At 51.0% G+C, this 23,520-nt stretch overlaps 7 protein-coding genes across 7 annotated transcripts; 4 read left to right on the plus strand and 3 right to left on the minus strand.

Moving 5' to 3' along the window:
- Positions 1-6,041: 6,041 nt before the first annotated feature.
- On the plus strand, positions 6,042-8,662 carry N7539_000756 (putative AAA family ATPase GCN20; the record flags this gene model as incomplete). Its single annotated transcript, XM_056930360.1, has 7 exons — positions 6,042-6,104; positions 6,161-6,886; positions 6,947-7,027; positions 7,086-7,389; positions 7,452-7,625; positions 7,694-7,780; positions 7,842-8,662. The coding sequence occupies 7 exons, from the start codon at positions 6,042-6,044 to the stop codon at positions 8,660-8,662; spliced, it is 2,256 nt and encodes a 751-aa protein (XP_056794653.1).
- A 571-nt stretch (positions 8,663-9,233) lies between these two features.
- Positions 9,234-11,049, plus strand: N7539_000757 (putative MFS myo-inositol transporter; the record flags this gene model as incomplete). Its single annotated transcript, XM_056930361.1, has 3 exons — positions 9,234-9,480; positions 9,531-9,795; positions 9,909-11,049. The coding sequence occupies 3 exons, from the start codon at positions 9,234-9,236 to the stop codon at positions 11,047-11,049; spliced, it is 1,653 nt and encodes a 550-aa protein (XP_056794654.1).
- A 336-nt stretch (positions 11,050-11,385) lies between these two features.
- Positions 11,386-13,030, plus strand: N7539_000758 (uncharacterized protein; the record flags this gene model as incomplete). The annotated part of the gene is made up of 4 exons (XM_056930362.1): positions 11,386-11,451; positions 11,515-11,931; positions 12,026-12,520; positions 12,623-13,030. The coding sequence occupies 4 exons, from the start codon at positions 11,386-11,388 to the stop codon at positions 13,028-13,030; spliced, it is 1,386 nt and encodes a 461-aa protein (XP_056794655.1).
- A 710-nt stretch (positions 13,031-13,740) lies between these two features.
- sec13 (GTPase-activating protein SEC13) lies at positions 13,741-15,070 on the minus strand (the record flags this gene model as incomplete). The annotated part of the gene is made up of 6 exons (XM_056930363.1): positions 13,741-14,065; positions 14,137-14,546; positions 14,630-14,660; positions 14,729-14,844; positions 14,955-14,999; positions 15,068-15,070. The coding sequence occupies 6 exons, from the start codon at positions 15,068-15,070 to the stop codon at positions 13,741-13,743; spliced, it is 930 nt and encodes a 309-aa protein (XP_056794656.1).
- A 415-nt stretch (positions 15,071-15,485) lies between these two features.
- pex20 lies at positions 15,486-16,711 on the plus strand (the record flags this gene model as incomplete). The annotated part of the gene is made up of 3 exons (XM_056930364.1): positions 15,486-15,599; positions 15,668-16,462; positions 16,541-16,711. 3 exons carry the CDS (start codon positions 15,486-15,488, stop codon positions 16,709-16,711), a joined length of 1,080 nt encoding a protein of 359 aa, XP_056794657.1.
- A 1,582-nt stretch (positions 16,712-18,293) lies between these two features.
- N7539_000761 (putative RSC complex subunit Sfh1) lies at positions 18,294-20,242 on the minus strand (the record flags this gene model as incomplete). The annotated part of the gene is made up of 4 exons (XM_056930365.1): positions 18,294-18,398; positions 18,489-18,573; positions 18,638-19,810; positions 19,905-20,242. The coding sequence occupies 4 exons, from the start codon at positions 20,240-20,242 to the stop codon at positions 18,294-18,296; spliced, it is 1,701 nt and encodes a 566-aa protein (XP_056794658.1).
- Positions 20,243-21,275: 1,033 nt separating this feature from the next.
- On the minus strand, positions 21,276-22,952 carry N7539_000762 (putative general stress response protein Whi2; the record flags this gene model as incomplete). The annotated part of the gene is made up of 6 exons (XM_056930366.1): positions 21,276-21,296; positions 21,366-21,630; positions 21,691-22,040; positions 22,108-22,243; positions 22,412-22,474; positions 22,498-22,952. Coding segments are annotated over 6 exons (1,290 nt in total), but the record flags the coding sequence as incomplete, so codon positions are not given.
- Between the last annotated feature and the right edge of the window lie 568 nt (positions 22,953-23,520).

Below are 23,520 nucleotides of genomic sequence, written 5' to 3' on the forward strand. Positions count from 1 at the left end.
CACGTTCTCCCCTTCCGTAAGTCGTGATCGCTGCTATCCTCTGGCCCACGTCTGTATATTCAGAATCTCAACCGAGTCCATAAACATCAATGAGTAAACACTCAACAGGCACAGATGCACAATCCCTGCCGGACAATTAATCTGACCAACCTCACGCCACGATTGAAAATGATCACTGCAATCTACAGGTACCGGTGACACCCTTCGCCCACTGCCCCCCCGTTTCATCCCTTGCAGCATGCAGCTTGCATTTGCAGCTTCTGAGCCAAAGCAACCCCCGCAGGTGCTCGTGTTGTTCTATCAACCGACCAATCTTGGCTTTGGTCGAGATGGTAATTCTAGTTGACACCTGATCCGAATGAGGATAGGGGAATGAGATAAGAGAGAGGGGGGGAAACACAAAAATTAGAGGAGAGTCGGGTGAGTAGAGTCAATTGCGGTGGGATCTGAGTGTATAGCATAATCATGACATTTGCATCCAGCTATGCGATCATGGCGACCCAGATGCTCCAGTCGACGACAAGCGGGATGTCACTGCCGTCTTTGCCCAGGTGGACATTCAGCGCGGAGACCAGGATGTCCTGCGGCAGTGTGACTACCTCCTGACTACTAGAGTACTAGAGTACTAGAGTACTAGTACTCTCCTACTTCAATAGTAGGTACCTAAGGGTCTGACTGTAGTGCAAGTACAATTGTACAGTGCAGAACAGACAGATGGTTCATCGTGTCTAGTGTCTAGTTCTACTGTATCGGATCCTGTGCTTCATGACATGGTATACTTCCCCATTGTCCAGCTACTCGAAATGGTTATGGATCCCCGCTCTCTCTCCTCTGTGAACGGACAAGTCCGAAGAAAAGAAACCCAAGAGACTGGAAATTTGCCACGGATCCCTCTTGCTGGTTGAGGTCAGTGCCATGACCAGAATCTACCACACATGGACCCTGTAGGAGGTTCGTAGGATGACCGAGCCCGAAGCATGAGCAGTTCAAGGAAAATGGGATAAAAAGCCGCACGAGTCTCCACGACGGAGATGGGAGATCCAGCAAGAGCAGGTTCAAGGACCCATGCGACCCAGAAATTCCCCACACATCGTTGTCTCGGCTGGCTGAGATCGCGCTATCTTGTCGGTTAACTGATTTGGGCCGCGTCTCTCTCTCTCTCTCTCTCTCTCTCTCTCCTGCTTGCGTTGCTACCTGGCTATTCCTAGTCCTACTGATCTGTTCACGCTGTTGTGCTGACCCTCTCTCTCTCTCTCTTTCAGTGTTAGCCTCCGAGAGTCCGTCGGTCTAGTCCTTGACTAAGACGGATCAGCTTAGCGTAGTCGATCGCAGGGACCCCCCTTTGGGGGTGATGATGGGTTCTCATGGCCGATCTCAGGTCCAGTTCTGCGACCCCTAGTGATTGGACCAGCAGCTCTCCCGAGCCTCTCTGATGGAGCAGTCATTGCTACTGCGGAGTCGCTGAAACAGGTGGGAAATGTCCACCGGAAAGCAAGTGGACTGGGAACTTGTGAAGGCGTGGACGGTGGACTCTGGACTCTGGACGGGGGGGGGGGGGGGGGAGTCGACTGGAGTGGTCGCTGTCGGGGTTTCCTGCTTGGCTTCGGTCGTCGACCAGTCGCTCCATTTGGCAGCCTGTTGGCCAGTTGGCCATGCGGGCACGCGGCATGAGCTGCATGACAAGACGATGCTGCACCTTGACTGGTTGAGCGCTGGACCAGTCATGGATCAAAGATGGACTGGCCGATAGAAGTTCCGGGTCCGTAAATCTTGATCTACCGTGGTTGACTGCTGAGTTTTGACGGATAGCGGATCACTGACAGGAAGCAGTGAGACTGACTTCCGTTGGAGTCAACACCCGTCCAGAAACGTTTGTCTGTCCGGTCTGGTCACCGGTGGGGTCAGACTCGGCTGGTGAGCAGGTTGCAGTGCAGCCTGCGGAACATGAACATCTGGATGTGTCTGTGCTGATATGAAACATTGTCGCCCAGAGAAATCCACGGGCCGACAAAACACAAGAACAGAGTTTCTCAACCTCACACTTTGGACTGCAGTCGGTGGTCACGAGTCTACAGTCACGACACCACGTAAGTATGGCGACGACCGTCACCGCTAATTCTAGTGATCTGCAAGACTGTGGACTCGGCGGCCTCACATGAATTCGAGGCCATACAATCAGATACAGTCAGGTACATAGTGTACATACTCCTCCCGAGACCGAATGTCCAGTACCACGTCCGACCGAGATTCGCATCAACAACAGAGGTTTCGGGTCCATGACCATGATTGACCATGACTTGGCTGCTGCTTGATGAAATCTCTGATCAATGTGGTCAGTGTTGAGTTGTCGACATCCGGAGCTTCCAGAAGGATCATCACATCCACTCGATCCAATTTTCGGGTCTCATGATGACACAGTGTAATAATGAACCTGTTCCTGATTTCAACCGGGCCTGGTATACTGAAGCTCACAGCTATCGGGCGGTAAGACGTTCCATGGTACGTGAGATGATAACCTCACGTTTGCCGTACTTCATTTCAAGGTCGGAACCGGTGAACCACAGTCTCGATGTCATACCAATTGTTGATGCTGGATCAACTTAATGTTTCCAAATGTCCATGGACTTGAATTTAGACAAGCTCCACTGCTAAGACACTGAACAGTAAACCCACGTCCTGAAGAACCTGAAGGATCACCCACACCTTCTAGAACTTGTAGCCCCGTTGCCCGAGCGAGGCTGGGAGAAAGGGTGAAAAGTCTTCACAAGTTCACACTGCACACTGCACAATATCCATCAGAGCCCCAATTTGGCCGATGCTGATCATCGCAAACCCACTCTACCCTCTACAATACATCTGAGATCGTACTCGATTAGCAGTCGTTGCCGGCTAGCAGCATAGCACCGCCCATCAACATGGACTGAGCGGAGAAAGCTCTGCCGCCGGGGACCTGGAATCTCCAAGTGCAGACTGCAGGAAGCTCCCAACCGCCCCTGCTGAGATATATCGTCATCCCTCTCCACTTCTGGGCAAACGGAATTGACGATTTTTCCCGCGTGGGTCTCACATGGGAATGCGGCAGAGCTCGGTTCTACTTACCGATCTCGTGATCGTGTCCCGTCGGCATGAACTCGATTCGACTCGATCCATTGGGAACTGGAAGCTCTCCTGACAAACCTTGACGCTGGACTTTGCAGGCTATGCTCTACAAGCTATCCTATGCTCTACAAGCTATCCTATGCTCTACAAGCTATCCTATACTCTACAAGCTTAATAGTTATACGATGCCCCTCGAGTATTAGTCACCGCAGTGACCAGGTACCTTACTGTACCTCAAGCCGGGAATACCTAGGCGCCGAACCTCGATCTGCCAGCACACCCGGTAATTGAAGAGTCCGTTCAGTCTGTTGATTGGGCTGCAAGCTTGCTGCAACCATAATTGGAAACTATTGCGCCCTGGAGTTGAAGCCTCAGTGACAACACATTGGCATTTAGCAGGGGTCTAGCGACGGTAGGTTGAATATTCATCCTATTTGTAGGACCATGCAGATAGGTATGCACAGCATGTTGCATGTAACTGTGTACTGGACCCAACCACAGGCTATAAGCACCCGATTATCTTATCTGCGCGACCGTAACTGCGTCACTTGAACCCTTGATCCGCATAGACTTTCATCATCGAGATGCCTCTGTCCCATCTCCCAAGATCCCATCCTGATGATCAGTCTCTAGAGAGCCGAGTCTCGACCGCAACCCCCTGATGAACAACGAGGTAGACAACTGAACACAATCATCTACAGTACTATACATCGTCCACAACACACCCATCCCCTGCGCCGCAATTTCAAATCTCACCCAGGCATTTCCTAGCATAGTCCAAGCAAGGGTTCATCTCTTGAGGTCAATCTATAGAACCACACCCAACTTCCACCAAAGTCAATTAGCGCGAACCAAACTAAACCGCACCTCTCACCTCCCGCAGATTCTAGTTACCATTACTACTGTACTGCAAGGCCACGCTAGCACGCAACAATCCCAGGACCACGGACCTGTTTCCAGCTGATGAACTCATTTCGCAAAACGCCACAAACCACGTCAATATGGCTCCCCTCGCTTCCATTGACTCGAAGAACCACCTGCACCACCAAGAGAGCCTCTGAGCTCCCGTCCCTCCTAGACTCGAAATGGCGGTACGTGTCTATAGCGGCCCCTCAGCTCTGCATAGTGCATCACTATACGGAGTATAGTAATACTCATAGCCCCCTGGTCAGTAATATGCGTTGCCGTGGTCCAGCAGCCATCGTGGGTAATGGTCCCAAGGGTGGAAAGGGGTGTCTGAAACCACCCAACTGATGCAAGGCCTCCGTCAGGTGGGCGGGCAGATATGTACCTAACCTGAGTACCGAAATGAGTCTAGGGACAAGGCTTCTGAGGTTGCCAATGAAGATCTCTATTTATTGTTGCATGGTCACTTTAAGGGGGACAACTCTATCGAGGTCGCTAGTGATAACTCATCGGCGCGGCCTGATTCTATGCTTAGAATTACTCGAGGTAGCTTCGTAGTGACCAAGTTAGGTGACGCTCAGTAGTTGGCGAAAGTCCGTGTGGCTTCTCCGGCCGCGGGCGGGTGCTAAGATATAGTTACTGTTACTGGACATTTGTCCACAACTACACACTACACACTACACATTTAGCATGTGGTGTTACCAGGTTCATACCTCACACCCGGCCGGAGACATGAGGGCCAATGTAGATTGTTGTTGAGGGTGTTTGGGGTGTCAGCGCCTCACAAGCCAAGTGAGATACATCTCACTCAGACTACGGAACAGCACTCTCGGTGCATTCTCCTTTTAGTTGAGTCTCGTAAAAGGAAGAAAGGCGCCGAAAGCGCGACATCCATGCGAGCAAGCCCGTATGTTCTACTCAAACTGAATCTCTTGCTGTACTTCCATGGCTCTTGTAAATCAGGCCGGTCCTGAACCTTAGCTCCCAAGTCAAGAAGACTGGACTAGAAACAGTGAAGGAGTCATCGCATAATAGTAAGTGCCTTATTTCATACATCGTCGGGGCTAAGTAGGTACTGCATTGCGCCGCTGACGATTATTTGTCCAACTTGGACACCGGCCAGTCGCCGTATACTCTGAACTCTTGTGATCCATCTCCATCAGCCTTCTTAATATTCATCAGGAAATTTGCACTTGTTCGAACAACATTGTCTCTTACGCTCCTGTAGTACAAATTGTCCCAAATCCCAGCGCAGCCCCGGCGCGGCATCTGAGATCAACGTCACTATTCGATAAATTCCCCTCGGCTAGAGATGGACGGAAGGCTGCGAGTATGTCGTACTCAGTCCACTGAACTCGCAGCGTAAACAGACTACACGTCGGTCTCATAGAATTGTGTGACTTTTCCAGGCATATTTCGCTGTATTATCGGCGCAGGTACACGGAAGACTGCTTGTCTTCCAAGGAGACACAACATATACGAAAAAGCACGGCCAAATAAGAATTTTCTGCGCATTGAATCGCAGCAGCCTACTAGCTTATTTTTTAGCAGGAATTACTCACACTCCGAGTCCTGCAAACAGGGATCGAAAACCTGTAGCCAAGTTTGACGGAATGTCCTGCAGATAAGTTCCGGGATGTAGGAATGCCTCGGGCATGCCTGTTCACCGAGTCTCCATTTTCTTCATCGGTAGCCTTTCTGGGATTGAGCAGACTCCTCGCGATATAGACGTCTGGAAAGTAGATGATAATATGATGGCAATCTAATCGACACCGATGTATTGTGACGATCCGAATTCGAGGTCCAGCTTAACCCAGTGGCGCGGCATGACCGTGGCGACGGCGGGCGGACATCTATCGCCATCATGTGACATTATCGATAAGATCATCAAAAACCACCCCTCCTGGGTAACGTTTTGGAGCTGATATACCCCGGACCTAAAAAACGTCATTGCAGGCCTCTGGAATCGAAGACCAGATCGCTAGCTCTAAGATATCGTCCGACGACCGAAGGGAAACGTTGATCACCCATTCAAGATGGAGGCTGAACTCCAGTCAAAGATCCCCGGTCTGGACCGTGTCATTACCGAATACTCGGTGGTGCGTAATTTTATGCCGTCGCGAGCTTCCATGACAACAGCTAATATTCTTCACAGGGATACCTCACTCATGCCTCAAACCTTTACGTCGAAGATGCGAACACCCAGTCTCCCCTCTCAGAAGCTGCCGAGACCGTGACGGAGCTGCTGGTCTCTGCGTCCGGAGACTTTTCCACTAAGAACCGCGATGCGATCAGCAGCCTGGTGGAGAAATTCATCTCCTCGTTGAGCTCTGCTAATGGCGCCGACTCTGAAAAACGACAAATGCCCATGACGGCCAAGCGACTGGACCAGACGATCAATGTGGGCTCTCAGCGAAACATGTCGTCCACTCTGGGTTTGAGCGGCACAACCGTGGATTTGGAATCGGCCAATGCTCGGAAGGTCGAATCGCGTGTGGATAAGAAGAAGCTTGAGAAGGCCGAACGAAAGATTCGGGCCAAACAGGAGAAGAAGCAGATGAAGACCGTTCAGTACGAGGCATCCCGGCTGCTCAATCAACCGGACGAGACGATGTCCTACGAAGAGTTCTTCATGGCGGTCAACCCGCTTCAGCTGGGCTCGGACTCGCAATCCAAGAGCAAGGATATCAAGTTGGACAACATCGATATTTCGATCAGCGGACAGCGTATCCTGACAGACGCCCAGCTGACGCTTGCCTATGGACGGCGCTACGGTCTTGTCGGTCAGAACGGTATTGGTAAATCTACTTTGCTGCGGGCTTTGAGTCGCCGTGAGGTCGCCATTCCAAGTCATATCTCGATTCTTCACGTCGAGCAAGAGGTAAGGCTCCAGAAACCGGTGCCTACAAAAAAACTCACGGACTGATCACGGTTCTCACAGATCATGGGCGACGACACACCAGCTATCCAGGCCGTCCTGGATGCCGACGTCTGGCGCAAGCATCTGCTTGCAGAGCAAGAGGTAAGGACTCTTGGATCGCCCCGAAGGCTGTGTCTGTGCTAACGAAGCTTCGTCGAAGAAAATCACCAAGCAACTGGGTGCCATTGAAGAGGAGCGGTCACAAATGGCCGACACATCTCAAGACGCAGCCCGACTAGATCAGGAGAGAGAGGGTCTGGATATCACTTTGTCGGACATTCACTCGAAGCTCTCTGAGATGGAGTCTGACAAGGCTGAGTCTCGAGCTGCTTCTATTTTGGCGGGTCTCGGTTTCTCTCCCGAGCGTCAGCAGTATGCCACGAGAACATTCTCCGGTGGTTGGCGAATGCGTCTTGCTTTGGCCCGTGCGCTGTTCTGCGAACCTGACTTGCTACTTCTCGACGGTTCGTATTTCAACTCAAGGTGCGACATGATAATCAGGTGCATGATGCTAACTCGATCGCAGAACCGTCAAACATGTTGGACGTTCCGTCCATCACTTTCCTGGCAAACTATCTGCAAGGATATCCCAGCACGGTCCTTGTAGTCTCTCACGATCGTGCATTCTTGAACGAGGTTGCCACAGATATCATTCACCAGCACTCTGAACGATTGGACTACTACAAGGGTGCTAACTTTGGTAAGCCGGTCCTCGATACTCCATCACAAGATGACCCACACTAAATCAGAATCATTTTCGTCCTGCAGAATCATTCTACGCCACCAAGGAGGAGCGCAGAAAGATGGCCAAGCGTGAATATGAGAAGCAAATGGCGGAACGTGCTCATCTTCAAGGTTTGTTTGCGACCCGTCAATGCATTCTCAAGCTCGCTCTTCTAATATAATCCCGGTACAGCCTTCATCGACAAGTTCCGTTACAATGCGGCCAAATCTTCCGAGGCTCAATCTCGTATCAAGAAGCTCGAACGTATGCCAGTTCTCGAAGCCCCAGAGGCCGAATACGTTGTCCACTTCCAGTTCCCCGAAGTGGAGAAGCTTTCACCACCCATCGTCCAAATGTCCGATGTCTCATTCGGCTACACTCCCGATAAACCTCTTCTCAGAGACGTCGACCTCGACGTTCAACTGGATTCTCGAATTGGTATTGTCGGACCCAACGGTGCTGGTAAGACTACAGTGTTGAAACTACTCACGAATCAACTCGCACCCACCAAGGGTCTCATTTCAACACATTCGCGGCTGCGCATCGGATTCTTCGCGCAGCATCACGTGGATGCCCTTGATCTGACCACCAGCGCTGTTAGCTTCATGGCCAAGACTTACCCCGGCAAGAGCGACGAAGAATATCGTCGTCACTTGGGTGCCTTCGGTATCACCGGTATGACCGGTCTCCAGCGTATGGAGCTCTTGTCTGGTGGTCAAAAGTCCCGTGTCGCATTTGCTTGCTTGTCCCTTACCAACCCTCACATCCTCGTGCTTGATGAGCCTTCCAACCACTTGGATATTGAGGGTATGGATGCTCTCTCAGAGGCGCTGCAGCGCTTCGAGGGTGGTGTGGTGATGGTCTCTCACGATGTCACTATGCTTCAGAATGTCTGCAAGAGTTTGTGGGTTTGTGATAACGGCACTGTGACCAAGTTCGATGGTGATGTCAAGGCATATAAGAAGTTGATCAGTTCCCAGGCTGATGCAGCTGGCGTCGTTGCCAAGCACTAAACTGGCTGGTCTGTCTATGTCAAAGCTCAGTAAATGATGAATAAAATAAGTCTTTTTTATTAAGAATGCTCCGATGACCCGAGTTCTAGCCATATTATGTCCCTTTGATTTTTCCAAATCGTAGACAGCAAAATTAACGCCCATGCTCCGTGTTTTCATCGCGGACCCCAGTCAAATGGAGAGATGCTTCTTCCCATGTAATTGTCTCGCGTCACTAGCGTGTAGCGGCGATACAGTAGACCATGGAGCGAAGCCTGAGCATCTTCACTTTTGAGCGATAGATACCGAACGCACAGCAGGTTGAATTCGATGGAGATGTATCTCTCGTGCAGTGTCCTCGTGCTGCACAGTTGACATGAACTTGAGACATGCATGATAGACTCAAATGTCCCGTTATCAAGTGGATCCCGTGATACCAGTCCACTGCGGTTCCACCATCAGCTACCCATTTGCGGAAGCCGATCCACCCCAGTCATTTACTGTTGATCCCGCAATCTCCTGGGTCTGCGAGAGTCACAGTCTCGAATTCGGCGGTCCAATAAATGGAGAATCTGTACTTGCAATCTCCAGCATGGCGTTGCATGATGAGAATGAAAGCTCAGGGCCAGATGCGCCTCTTCTGGCGGAGAGCAACGCATTTCGACAGGGTGATTCCGCGGCGGCCCCGAGCGATGACGGGCACGCCGCATCGGAACTGCAATACTTGGGCGGATGGTTCATATGGAGTTTGACCTTCTCTGCTGGGCTCAGCGGGTTACTCTTTGGCTATGAGTTAGTTGATCACTTCTTGATGCGCAAGTACTTTTGTAGCGACTTACGTTTATCCAATCGCGCAGCACCGGGGTTATATCGTCCACGCTTGTCACAGTCGGGTCAGATCTTTCAGGTCGTCCGTTGACAACACTGGACGAGAGCTTGATCACATCTTGCACAAGCTTGTTTGCTCTTATCGCATGTCCATTCACTGGCGTTCTAGCAGACAAGTATGGTAGACGACGCATCATCCTCTATGCCGATGTGCTTTTTGCTTTGGGAGCGATATTGCAAGCTTCCAGCAGCCAAGTATGGGGGATGATCGCGGGTCGCAGTGTGGTTGGCTTAGCTGTTGGTAGCGCCAGCGCAGTTACGCCACTGTAAGTTTGTTCAAATGCCCGTCTGACATGTTCAATTTGGTCTCCATACCACAGACATCGTCCAAACCTGGGAAAGTCGACATCGTGCTGAGCTCCATTGACCGCTGGAATAGGTACATCTCGGAAGTCGCGCCTTCGCATATCAGAGGAAGGCTGGTTGTGATTCTGGCTCTTCTCATCACCGGTGGACAGGTCGTAGCCTATATTGTTGGATGGGGATTCTCTCAATTGCCGGGTGGTTGGCGCTGGATCGTGGGGCTAGGAGCGGCGCCTGCAATTCTCCAATTTGCAACGATACTCCTGCTTCCGGAGACGCCGCGCTGGCTTATGAAAATGGGCCTTGAACGCAAAGCAGTCAATGTTCTCAGGCGCATCTATCGCAACTCCCCCAGCTGTGACCAAATCATTCAGCAGGTCATGCACAGCATCAAGGGCGAAATAGCCGCAGAGAAACTGCAGAGCGAGCCAAATGAAAACCAGCAGAGCTCCTCGCGTTGGCTCGGTGATGTCTACCAGCGAGCTCACTCTTTGTTCGGAGAGGGCGCGAATCGCCGCGCTTTGACAATCGCCATGATGCTCCAAGCCCTTCAGCAGCTTTGTGGTTTCAACAGCCTGATGTATTTCTCAGGGATCATCTTCTCGGCATTGTCCTTTTCTTCCCCAACTTTGACTTCACTGACCGTAGCTGGAACGAACTTTGTATTCACGCTGGTCGCATTCGTTTTCATCGATAGGATCGGTCGACGACGCATCCTTCTCTATTCTGTGCCGGTCATGGTGATTGCATTGATCTTGTGCGCTTTGGCATTCACTTCGCTGAACATATCCTTGGAACCACAGTCTACTGTGCCTGGGCAGGAGACAGGCTCAGCCTACCCTGTGATCATCCTCATCTGCTTGACCATCTTCACTGCCGCGTATGCCTTTGGCATCGGAAACGTGCCATGGCAACAGTCAGAATTATTTCCTTTGAACGTGCGTTCAATAGGGTCAGGAATAGCGACTGCAACGAACTGGGGTTGCAACTTTATCGTGGGACTCACCTTCCTGCCTATGATGAAGTGGCTCTCTCCAACATGGACATTTGCTGTGTATGCACTCGTCTGTGTTGTGGGGTGGCTTGTCATTCGAGGTATCTATCCAGAAATGAGCGGACTCGGCCTAGAAGAAGTCCGGGGTCTATTATCTGAGGGATGGGGTGTCGAAAAAACTTTGAGGAGGCAAGCAGAGACTCGACATGAACAGCGTGTTTGATCAAGCTCTTGTCACGGGCTAAAGCAAGCAATGTGACGGCGGGTTCATTGATCTGCGCTTCCAATATACCTCGAAATGATTGCTTCCTACAAGTGTTTGCAATGTATCTTTCGCGTCAAGCCGCGCTCACTTTCTGATTTTCTCAAAGTTCGCCAAATTGATTTCAGCCAGCATCGAACCTACTCAAATAGCCATGCACGTAGAGGCGTCGACAAATCTTTAATGATGTTTCATCTCAGGTGAGCGACCTTGCGCTACCTTCTGTACATGCGCTCGGCGCGTGGGTCTTGACGCTTAGCCTCAAACAATCACGAGCAACATCATCAGCATCGCGATATGGCCAATGCGCAGTTGCCCATGATGCCATTCACACGTCCAACACTGCTCAGCCTTCCGAATGAGGTAAGTAAGATCGTCCGCTGCGAGGTCAGTAATGCGTCGCCACTGATCTCCCCTCATTTCCAGATATTGCAAGACATCGCCAGCCGCCTCCCCTTAGACAAAGACATCAGCAACCTCGGTCTGGCCTGCAAGGACCTCAACGCCAGAGTCCTTGGTCCCGACTCGTCTGTGTGGAAAGACCGATTCAAGGAGAAATATGATCTGCCAGATGGGTTGACCAACAGGCAACTGAGCGATGAATATCGCATCCGAGAGACTATTCTATCCGAAGCCATCAATTTCAAGCAACAATCGAGCGAGCGGCAGACCCTGTGGCTCGTGGTCATGCAGCGGATGATTCTCGAGTCTTTGACACTCCCCCTGAACGCCGATGAACCCTTCAAGACACTCAAGCAGATCCGCAAAGCCTTGACAAAGAGCAGATTCCTGGAATATCCTCGAAGGGAAAGCCCCACGGAGCTCTTTTGTGTAGTACAGCTGGTCAGTCGCTGATGATTTCCTGGGCCCACATGATTTCGTATATTGATAGGTGTGACAATATACTTACACTCTTTGAACCTTTTTCTTCGTATAGTGCCTGACTTCCCTTGCCCTCACTCTGAACCGCAGCAACAGAGGCAAACTGGCAATCAAAAACAGTTGCACGCGGTTTGAGTACGACACTGCCGTAGTGTACTCTTTTGGAGACGATTTGACCAAACCGTTCATTGACCACAAGAACCTGGACTTGTATCGCTTGCTGCATATTCGCAGCTTCTGGCAGCGTCACATGCTAAGCCGAGTAGAGCAGGCGTTTTATGGTGCCTTTTCGCTCCTGTCCGAGACGGCCAGGCCCCAGCTACGCAGAACATCCCCTGACCCAGACTGGATGCTGAACGTCACCTGGCTTGGCTTTTATTGTAAGGAGCCCGACAGATCTTTCCTTCAGCAACAGATCCAAGCTGACCGGCCTATTTTGCAACTAGCATGTCTTCATCCGATGCCCACGACTCGCGAAGATTTCGAACGACATGAGCGAGAGACTTGCGCCGATCTTCGAGGCGATCACGTCAACTTTGCCGAGCTCATGGTACGATACCACAACAGAGAATTGGCTTTTTATTATTTTTGGAAGGGAAGAGTTGTCGAGAAGAACGCTCGTTAATCAGAATTTTCGCACTTCTCTGCGCAGATCTTGAACATCAAAGCGAGTCAGGATTCCTTCTGGCCAGCAATTTGCAACCGGGTCATGCCCATCAACACCGGAGTCAACGTCATCCGTAAATACTTCCAGGGCGTCCAGGCCGAGTTGAATGAAGAGGATGAGGAGAACCCTGTGTTCGGTTTCACGGAGACCATTGCTCGTGAATACGGCGGTATCCCAGGATGGATGCGTATCTGCTTTGCAATCTGTGAGCAGGGAACCGAAACCAGTGACCCTGCTCAGAACAACGCCGCGAACACCGTAGACAATGATGATATGTGGTTTCACGGATATGAAGGCTTGGTTTTGCCGGGAGAGCGCATCATGATCGGTCGATGGTTGGATTTGAAGATGACTGACGGAGGTGGTCGAGGCCCATTTATCTTCTGGAATTAGCAAACACAATCGTGTTGTGGGTGGCGGATGGTAAAGACGCGCTTGCTTCAGTTCTTGATTTCGTTTTTTGGGGGGTTTGATACTTGAGCTGAGATGGGAGCCTGGCGCGTGGATAATGAGGCAACAGGGTCACGGGCATACAAGCGAGCATATCTCTGGGCGTTGATATGATACTGATAGCCTCTCCACAGAGGAAATTTCATGGCATCTATTTGCTTGTCTCTATTTCAAACAATCTGCTCTGCCTGGATTCATCCGGGTGGTCCTTTTCTATCCTGTGCAACGCGTCTCCGTTTGTTTGATCGTATAGATCAGTGGCTAATTCCCGAGGGACTTGCCCTACATTGATCACATGTGACGACGACTATGTGATCCATGAACTTCTGTCAGAATTTGCCCTTTGAAAATTTGTGTAGGTCATATCAAGTAGTTTAGAGGCAACGCACCCCGAACGATAGGCTCGGCAATTTGTCGTATGGCCCTTGAAGCCATGCGGATTCTCATGCTTCGCCTACGATTCGGTCCATGCACATGGGGAAAGCAAGGATGTCTCTACTACAGCCTGTCAAGTAGGTTCATTAAACAGTTCGTTCTGACTCTATAACAAGTCATACTAGTTGAATGAGTTCTAAAGGGGGTTCTCGGGATTGCAAAGTCATGAAAATCTTGTCCACAATTATGCAAGAATCAAAGAAAAAAGAGAAAGCAGATCACTCCTCAATATCCTTGACCTTTTCCCATTCGCCCTTCAGGTTCTCCTTCCACAGACTGACTTTGTTGTCGCCGCCACTGACAGCTAGGATGTTCCCGCTCAGACTCCAGCTTGCCCGCCACAGGACAGTGTCGAATTCAAGCGTTTGGCTAGTCCACTGGCCGGGATTGGAGGTATCCGAGGTCCAGATGCGGACGGTCTTGTCCTGCGAAGCTGAAGCGATGTATGACTTGGACAAAATGCTAGGTGACCAGGCCACATCCCGAACCCAGTCTGAGTGACCCTCCAAAGTTTGAGTGAGGTTGTAAGTCTTGGACTCGGCGCTGTAGACGCAAGGTTAGCACCATCCCTGCGAAGAGCGGATTGCTCGCATTGTGACATGCGGAGAACGTACTTGTAGTCCCAGATCTTGATGAGGTTGTCGCTTCCACCGGTCACGAATCGTCGCTGCTGGCCCGGACCGGGGTTGGAACTGATCAAGCTCCCCGCTGTGGCCGCGGGCGCCCAGCTGATCGAGTTCACACCCATACCATGAGCATGGAAAGTCTGGTGTGTCCACGCATTATCACGGAACTCGAGCACACTGACGTGGCCATCGGATGATGCGCAAGCCAGGATACAGCCGCTCTCGTGAGGTGCCCAGGATACCATGTTCACTGAAGCAGTGTGGAGAGAGAAGTCGAAGACCTTGGTCCAAGAGCTACCGGAGGATGGAGAGGTCGCATTTTGTGGTTGTTCGCGCCAGATCAAGACCTTGCCATCGTAGGAAGACGAAGCTAGAATTGTGCCAAACTTGGGATGTGCCTAGATGCGAATGAAGTATTGGGGTTAATCGCTGTTATGCGCGCATAGCCCGAGCCGGTTCGTCGCGAGAGGTCTCAGCTTACCCATGCGACACACCACACGGCGCCTTCGTGACTAAACAATTTGAAAATCATGTCAGCTTTCCTGGATGATGATGACCGCGCATATTCACATCGACGTACCCCTTTAGAGTCTCGACCAGGCGGTGTGATTCTCCCTCAATCTCAAAGATCTTGATCGTCTTATCAGATGAACAAGTCGCCAATCGTCGGCCGTAATAGTCCAGACCGGCATCATGCTACTCCTCGTGAAGATGAGTTAGCCCGAGTGCGCTCAAAAGTCGCCACGTGCATCTGGTTCTTTCAATTGAGAACATGTCTCAGAGGATTAATCCCCCCCGGTACGTACAATCATGTCTTCGTGCCCCGAATTGGTAATAACCTGAGCGGCCGCCTAAATATCATTAACGAGAAATGTTAGCATCTGTTGATTACAAGCTTCATTGACTGTGGAGATCTCACCATTTTGTCCCGAGTCGGTGGAATATAGCTTTGTTGAACGGGGCTTTACTGTCGAGGGGAGCTTCACCAGAGCGGCTCCAAAGTCCAAACAACCTGGCCGCTTTGCTTATCTTATCGCGCGTGACCAAGAGTCACGTTCACTCCCACTGATCACACCCAGCTCACGTGACGTGCCTCGGTCTCTGCGGAGTAAACGGATAACCCCACGAGTCCCCGCGGGAGGTCCTGATTCAGAGTCATATATGGCGGCGTTGGCATGTCCACTTTTTGATTTTCCTTTTGCCCGTTTCGAATTCCATAGCACATTACTCAGAACGCCTTGTGGGTCAGATTCGTTGTAGAAGTCGCTCTTCTGTCTACGTTTACCATTCTCTGTACCATCGCCCAGTTATTTCAGTCATCTCGCGAATCCGAAAGCATGGGAGATGCACTATGCGGCCCGTCCAATGCGCTGCAGAACTTCCAGAAGCATGCGTCTGTTGACCGCACCCTGCAGCAAGACCGACTGATTTCAAGGCAGCCTGCGAATCAAGTACGTATCATTCAGTGCCCGTTCTCCTCTCCGTCACCAAATATCCCTGACTGACATTCATCTACCAGGGATTCCGATCACAAGGCACGCGGGATGGACTTTTGGACCCTGAGTTCGCAGCCTTTGAAAACAGCCATGGTGGCTTAGCACCAATGGTGGATTTGCAACATCCAGCACACTTTGCCCATCCTACCCAGCATCCAGCGGCCGTGCAGTCGCCACCCAACTGGGCATCGGATTTCCAGAACCTCCATATCTCGAAGTCACTACCGCACCAAGCGCAAAGGGCATCACCGATCGCATCATCCCAAACAGGGTGGCAAAATGATTTCCTGAGCCAGCAGCACCAACAGCATGCTGTCTCGCAGCACGTTCAAGCGGAGCAGTCGATCAACACTCCCTTCCGGCCCTCCTTTGGGCATCATATGCCCATGTACAACAATTCCATGAACATGCATCACAGCTACTCCCAACAAGCTCCCATAGCAAACACGGTACCAGCGGAACAATTTGACGAGTCAGCCTTTGAAGCGGCTTTTGAGCAGGCGCGAGCCGATATGCAAGAGCTGCAAGCCCCGGAACTCACCCAAACCATGGAGACCATTTCTCAAGACCAACCTCTTCAGATCGAGGAGACCATCATGAAAGAGCAAGAGAAAATCACCATCGGCTCCGATACGATAGTCAAAGACGACTCTACTACCGTAAAGAACGACGCGGACGCCCTTGCTCGCACAGCAGAGCATCTTCTCAACAGCGTACGACACGAGAAAGACCAGAAATTTCAACAAAGCAATTTCCTAGCCTTGATGCGAAGAATCCGTGATCGGGAAGTGCAAGTGGAAGGAGACGAGTTCCGCGAAGTCAGTAGCAACCCGTAAGCGGTTTTGGAGCTGTCAAGCGCGACAGAAACTACCGGTATCATCAGATTCAATCTGTAGTGGATTCACATTTATGCTAACTCGCACATTGAATTCTCAAAACAGACGGCGCAATCTCTCCATCCTGGCGGTCCATATTATCCAGGCCAGTCTCCCGAGCGAAATACCGAATCCGACAGAGCCAGTAAGGAACCTAAGACTTCTTCGTCCACACTGCACTCTTCAGGCTAGTACTGCACTCTCCAGGCTAGTCCTTTATGTCACGAAGTCAATAAATTCTTTCACACACACTCATTTCCTCCCCTTTTGTCTGACCATCCGGACTTTCTTCGTCAGGGAGCGTGCCTCATGACTGGACGGCTGCTGAAGAGGAGTCCCCGCGCCTGGGCACAAATCCAGTCTCGCCGTCCTCGTACGGTGATCACAATGTACTATACGAGGGCTGGATCAACAGCCACGGACTGGTCGACCGGCACCGTCCGATCTTTTGCTTTCGCGGAGACCACGGACCTTGAGTCTAGTCGTGAAAGAGGGCCTGGCTTATAAGCGAAAGAGTTGATGCCTCGGTTTCGAACTTTGTATCGGCGTTGTCTTTTCAGGATACCCTTTTCGAGTGATCGAACTTCTTATGCGAACTTGTAGATCAATGAGCGAATCCAATGCATTGCCCGTGGATCTCGTTATCTCGCATATCGTGGGCTTCTTTCTCATTTCAATTTCCAGCCGAGCTCCGCCGGAAAGCTGGACCCCCAAGGGAGCTGCTACCTCGGACCTGACAATATTCACCCAGGGGAGGCCATTGACTTTGCGTCAAATATATGAGATCGATTCACATACGATCTACATTCTGACTAGTAGTATTACAAACGTTGTTCAAGCTATATTAGTCTCTTCAATTCTTGTTCTCTCGCCGGCACCAGGAAGCAAATTACTTTACAGCGTACCTTATCTACAGGCTTGCTGTTCACCAATGACCACCTGCCGCAGAGTCTCAGACAGCACTGCTCGAGTCAAACAATCAACAGGAAATCATAAATCAAGCCATCCATTCAACACACACCGTCATATTCGTACAGTAACATTATTCTAAGCGACAGGGGGAGGTCGAGGCCATAAAGATCACAGTAGAGTGAATCGACAAGGAGAATCAAACAGAGACCTTCCTGACACCCACCAATGTCATTTGCTCCAGAGCGATTGCGAACCAAGGACGAATGACGAATAATGAAGAAGAAGAAACCTTGACTACTTCCCACCTTGAAAGAGGGGGTTTTGTGCACAAGTGTCTCCCTTATTCCGTTGGCCTCGTTGAGAACGGACAAAGAAGTCATTGAGACGAGAGAGACAATGCGGGAAAATCAGGTCGGCTTGAGACGCTTCAATCGATCGAGTTAATGTCTTTTGTTGTCCAGTTGTGGGGGTTTCGAGGCCTGACTTCTTGAAAGCGTGGATGATTCACTTGGGGCGAGTGGACTTCACGCAGGTCGAAAAGCACATGCGCGTTAGAAGAGGTTGAGTCTGCGTACTAGTTCTCAGCCAGTACTTTGGACTCATAGCTGGTCATGCGGTCTGTTCCGCAATGGCGGCAAGAAATGGACAGGGGGAAAGAGGAATCGATACGAGAAAAAAAAAGCGGGATCTAGCATGCGGATGCAGAGGAGTTGCCAGAAGTAGAACAAGAACCCCGTATGACTAGCGGGGATGTACAACAAGCACGGTATGTGTTGGTGAGCAAGCAAGATTTCTTCTCCGAGCCGGAGACTGAAGACGATTATGTAGACTGATTTTGCAGCAAAAAGGTAGTACCGGGTATCTAGGTGAAACGACCAACGGGAACATCGTGGCGATGAAGGTCCCTTGACCATGCTGGAGTGGTCTTGTCCCGTTCGTAAAGGAAACCACAGTTGTGGCAGAGAGTCTGTGCATTGAAGCGAAATGTCAGCGAGAGGAACCTCGAAGAAAGCAGCGAGTGACTGGCAATCTGCCACGAGAAGAACATATGACATACACGGGGCCCATCTGGTCCATCCCGAACTGCCCATACAGCTGTACCCCATACCATGCAGTTTCTGCATCGCCAGCTTTGTCGTTCCCTGAGAGTGAGGGTATTTAGCATAACAAGTTCCTCATCTCTCACGCTCGATGATAGAAACATACCAATCTGTCAACGTGCCGCCTCCACCGCCGTAACCAGCACCAGATCCTGTCTCCGGAGTGCCCCGGCCGCCAGGTGTGCCTCTACTCGTGGGACTGAGACTACGGAAGCGACGTTTGCGCTTATTCCTCTCACCACGGCCCAGAGGCGCCTCACTGTCGATATCGAAATAGCCACCGCTGTTCTGTCGCGAAACCTCGGGGGTGATTCCTGTGGTAGACGAGAATCGCGCCGTTTCACGACGTACGCGGCGAATCTCTCGCTCGCGATCACCTTCGCGTCTCTCAATCTCCTCCTTGGACAATGCCTCCACTTGTGGTTCCCACTGATCACCCAGCGTCTCCGGGTCGTATCGCCAACCAGCCTCCACTCCATTGGCAGCTTGGTTGTCGATTTCATTGCCATATCCATTGACAAGGCCACCACTCTCGCACACTTCCTTCTTGAGTTTCAGGACTGCTTCGTAGATTCCGTGCGCGATGGCGCTCACCCACTCTCCACCCAGATGTAAATCGGCGCAAGTGACCTGAGCAAACTGCTCGGCAAAGCCAGGCGGATGAAGCAAAGACCATTCGAACTTATCCGTGTAGAGCTTGTTTTGCAGATTGATGTTCAGAGTGATCAAGCAGCGGTAGGCATCATCCGGATTGAGGAGACTGTCGTTCACTAAAGCCTCTTTGGTCGCGGTCACTGTAGCTCCATCAGCGCGAGACCCATTGGCGTCGGTGACGTTTGCAGCTGGTGTCATTGGAGTGTCGCGGGACCCTTCGCGTCTGGATGGTGCAATCGGCACAGGGATGGAATGACTGCTCTGAAAGAGAGGATGCAATGCGACACCCGCATATTCTTCTAATTGTTGACGGATCTGGTTGCTGATCGTCATTGTTGTTGCTTGGGGGTTGGGAAGATCAAGATCGCGCACAAAGCCTACGGCGAATTCTTCTGGTGTGGACAGAGCCTCGTGGAGATTCCACAGGAAGGTGTCCTTGATTCGGAATGGTGGCATCGGCTCTGGCCTCCGGTATGCAGGAAGAGCCGGACTGATGATCTGCTCATTCACACCACGAGGGAAAGGAAAAGGCTCGAGGGGTTGGTGTGCTGCGACTTCGACATCGATCCGAATGGGTACCAAGGTCAAGGGAAGCTGCGCTTGAATCTGTAATTGCTCCGCGCATCTAGACATTGTCATTAAAGGTTAGTTGTTTGCAGTTCGAAGATTCGTGGCCGCGAGAGATGTTCACTACTCCGCAGAAAAGGGAGATTCCATACGCAGGTCGGAGCATCCGTTTAATCATCCATTCACGAAACACACCCTGCACTTCCACAGGCGCATGAGCTTCCTTGCCCAATCTTTCTGCGACCGAGGTGCCACCCGCAGATTCTTCACGTCGAAGACTTCTTAGCCCCGTAGGCCGCCGAGGATTATCACTGTCATCAAAATCGTCATCATCGTAACCATCCTCCGCGTAATTGATCGCCGTTGTACCGCGTTTTGTCGTCCTTGGTGTCGGCCCCGTCTGTACAGGGTAGACAGGCGTCAATAACGCGTTTCCATACTGGCGCACGCGTGGCGGATACGATGTGATGTAACCTCTGAGGTGGGACATTTCGTGATAGCCGTTGACTAGCACATGCCCCCTTCGCGGGCGATGCAAAAGCGCAGGGTTTCTGGTGTTCTGAAAGCCGAGCCAAGGGCCGATGGAACACTCGAGGAGGTCGAACCTAGCAATCAAAGCTTTGAGAACAATATGCGAGCTTAAAAAAAGCGACCCAGAAGTGAGAGAAAACAGACGACTCTTTCAGTGAGTTACAATGAGAAATTTGGCCAATTGAGCTTGCCTGGAAAGTAGTTCACGGTGAATGCTTCCATTTCATTTGCGATTCTTTTGCGCCAGTCGCGTTCGCCCCAATCGAGCGGCCTGGATCCATTCCAATATCACGTGAGGCGGTTCCTTTCTAACCTGAGGCAGACCCGATAAGAGGGAAACCAACATTATTGAATAGACTCAGATGTATTGACTGTCTACCAATGGCTACTGGACTGGATAATTGAGGGTATGGTGGTGATTGGACTGGTATTCAAGTGCTGCCTTTGAATAGTGTCGTATATGTATATTCTCTGGACTCTTGTAATCATAAATTGGTTGAACCACTGAAGAAGCCGAGATAAAGGAACATGGGCCACGCTCCTTAATATGTTTATTGTCTTCTACCCTGTTGCTTCGTCCCTCTCTTCTTCCCTTTGACTTCATTGGAATACCTATTCAACTTCTCCTCAGACGTACTAGCTGGCGGTTAGGTAGTACGCACAGGATGTCACTTAAGCATTCGACGGGGTCTCCTGCAAAGCCAACTAAAGACGAGGACCTCTCTAGCACTAGAGGGACATTCTTGATAACTTCGCAAGGATATTCATTCGGACTACCAGATTACAAGTAGGCAAGGAGTGTTTGTAACGAACAGAATGAACTTTTGAGAAGAGATCAAGGTTCCAAAAATGAGAGAGTCACTAAGGTGGTAAATATGTTTGGCGATGAGACGGTGGATCTGGGTATAGGTACAGATGCAGTAAGGCGATATGAAAGAAAACAAGATCAGACTAAAACAAAGAAAAGGCACAGATAGGCACAGACAAACATTTCATCGGAGACCGATGACACTCTGTGAGGGAAAAAATCATTAGCATTCAATCTTTTTGCATTGACTGGAGGAAGGTTTAGAAAAGCTCACCATTTCCAATGTCCACACTCTCCGGATCCAGACTTTGACCTGGCCGTGCACGCCTTCAACGTCATCCAGGTCCACGCCTTCCCACCAGCAGCGACGAGCAGGCTTGCGCCAGAAGAGAAGAAGCTTCTGGGCCATACCCACGGCATTACTGCCTGCAATGTCACCACGGATGTCGGTACGAAGTTTGGCGAGAGCCAGGCTGCAGATGACTGCCTTGTTGGGCTCAGGGGCCCGATGTCCCCAAGCGTCATCTCGGTCAAAGCCACTGTCCAGATGATTAGTACTAGAGAATCATGAATGAAAAGTCCCAGTGGTAGAAGCTCACCCTGCCGTCAGCATCTCAATCAGGTGCTGCTCAGTCGAGCCTACTTCCTCGCTCTTCCGCAGGCCAGAGAAGATCCCATTCTGCTTGAGTAAGGCGCGGCCAGCAGCGCGCTTAACTTCCAGCATCTCTTCATGGCCAATGTCCGCGCGAGGTGGAATCACATAGAAATCAAGATCTTCGCGGAGGACGATAATTCCAGCACGGTCTTGGAGCATTTCCCGCGCTGGATTGTGCATGAGCTCCGGGGCGTCAAGGTCAGGAGAGGTCGATCCAGAGGGCTGGGTTGACGGAATGGAATGCGCGACAGATCGGAAAAAGTCTAGCATGAACTGAAGCGAGGTCGGGTCATACTACAGACTATTAGAAGGTGATCATGATCCAAGCAAAGAGTTTCACTATGGCAGTGCAATCACTCACATCAACAGGGTAAATATCGCCCTCGTGGAAGCCGCTCATATGTCCATCTGGGAGAAGTCCGTTTGGAAATAGAGAGAGCAAAACAAACTCCGGAAGAGTCAGTAGCTCATCACGCGACAATGTGAACCGTGTGCCACTGTATGAAAGAGTCAGAAACACGTCATTCAAGGAAGTGCAAGTGTGATAGATATGCTCACCGCAGGTCCAATGTGATGTGCTCATCACCGCCGATATCTAATGTCAAGCGGGATAAGTTAGATTTCACAGCTCAAAGCTTCGCTCCGTTTAAAAAGCGGAAACATACCTCCTAGGGTGTTGATTGGTGGCCCGCCAGTCTGTTGGACCTGGGTAATAATGCTCGATGCGCCTCCCGCAGCAGCCATCACGTACGTGAATGATTCAAGTGGACTATAGCCCTCTGTATATGGTGGCGGCGGTTCCCCGTCGTCGGTATTCTTACCAAGACCGTCCCCCTTTGGTTCGGAGAAGGACGCTTTGGTGTCTGCGACGACGGCCGACGATGGGGCCGATTGGATCGAGTCGTCTACGGGCTGTGTCGGCGCAAATTCTGGAGCTGAAGCGGAGGCTGAAGATTCGGTGAATACGTGTTGGTCAGGATGGGCCGAGGCGAAGAGTGAGGAGAAAGGCGGAGGACTGTTGCAGGCGGAGCTCGAGGCAGAGGCGTGGGATGGCGAGCGCGGCGGGGGGGTAAAGTAGCTTTCTTCCTCCACAAGGGAGTTCGTTGGGGACGGCGGGCACGCCGTGGTTGGTGATTGTCTGGATTGCGAACTGTCCGACACGTTGTGTTCTCGAGAGATCAGGCTTATACCCGAACAAGGCGGCTGATCTGGACAAGTTCTGGGGATTGCGTTGCTTGAGGGGGCGGTCCGCTACAATGTCGATCAGGAGAAGTCGCAATGACCGGGATGGAGAGCCCGCGCACCTGTGCTAGTAGACTTATCTATTGGAAGATCGCCTTTTCTTGACGACTGATGTGCTTATAATATATGTAGACAGCAAGATTGCATGGACTGTCTCAGTATTGGTACAAACAGCTGGCGAAATGGGAGATTGGTGGTGAATCAAAAGAGGAGGTGACGATGGGGGCTCGGCGCTAACGTAGTAGTCCACTGACCAGTGACCACTCCGTTGCTGTGGCGGTAAGTCTACATCTGACGGCACACGGTCGAGTCTCCGATGCTTTCAACCGCCGCCCGGCACTCGAGTAGAGTTTGTTGTAGGGGCGAGATCGAGCCCTCTTATCAGTAGGGAAATCATGACAGCTCATCTCTTTAGTCTAGCAAACCTTGTGGATTGAAATCTGTTGTTGTGGTTAGCAGAGTCGCTTCAACATTTGTATACCTATACTTCGATCTTTTGGAAGTTACCTAGCACTCTTCACAGAACAAAATA

This window comes from Penicillium diatomitis (genome assembly GCF_028827545.1).
Source record: "Penicillium diatomitis strain IBT 30728 chromosome Unknown utg000001l_segment0_segment0, whole genome shotgun sequence".
Lineage (NCBI taxonomy): Eukaryota > Fungi > Ascomycota > Eurotiomycetes > Eurotiales > Aspergillaceae > Penicillium > Penicillium diatomitis.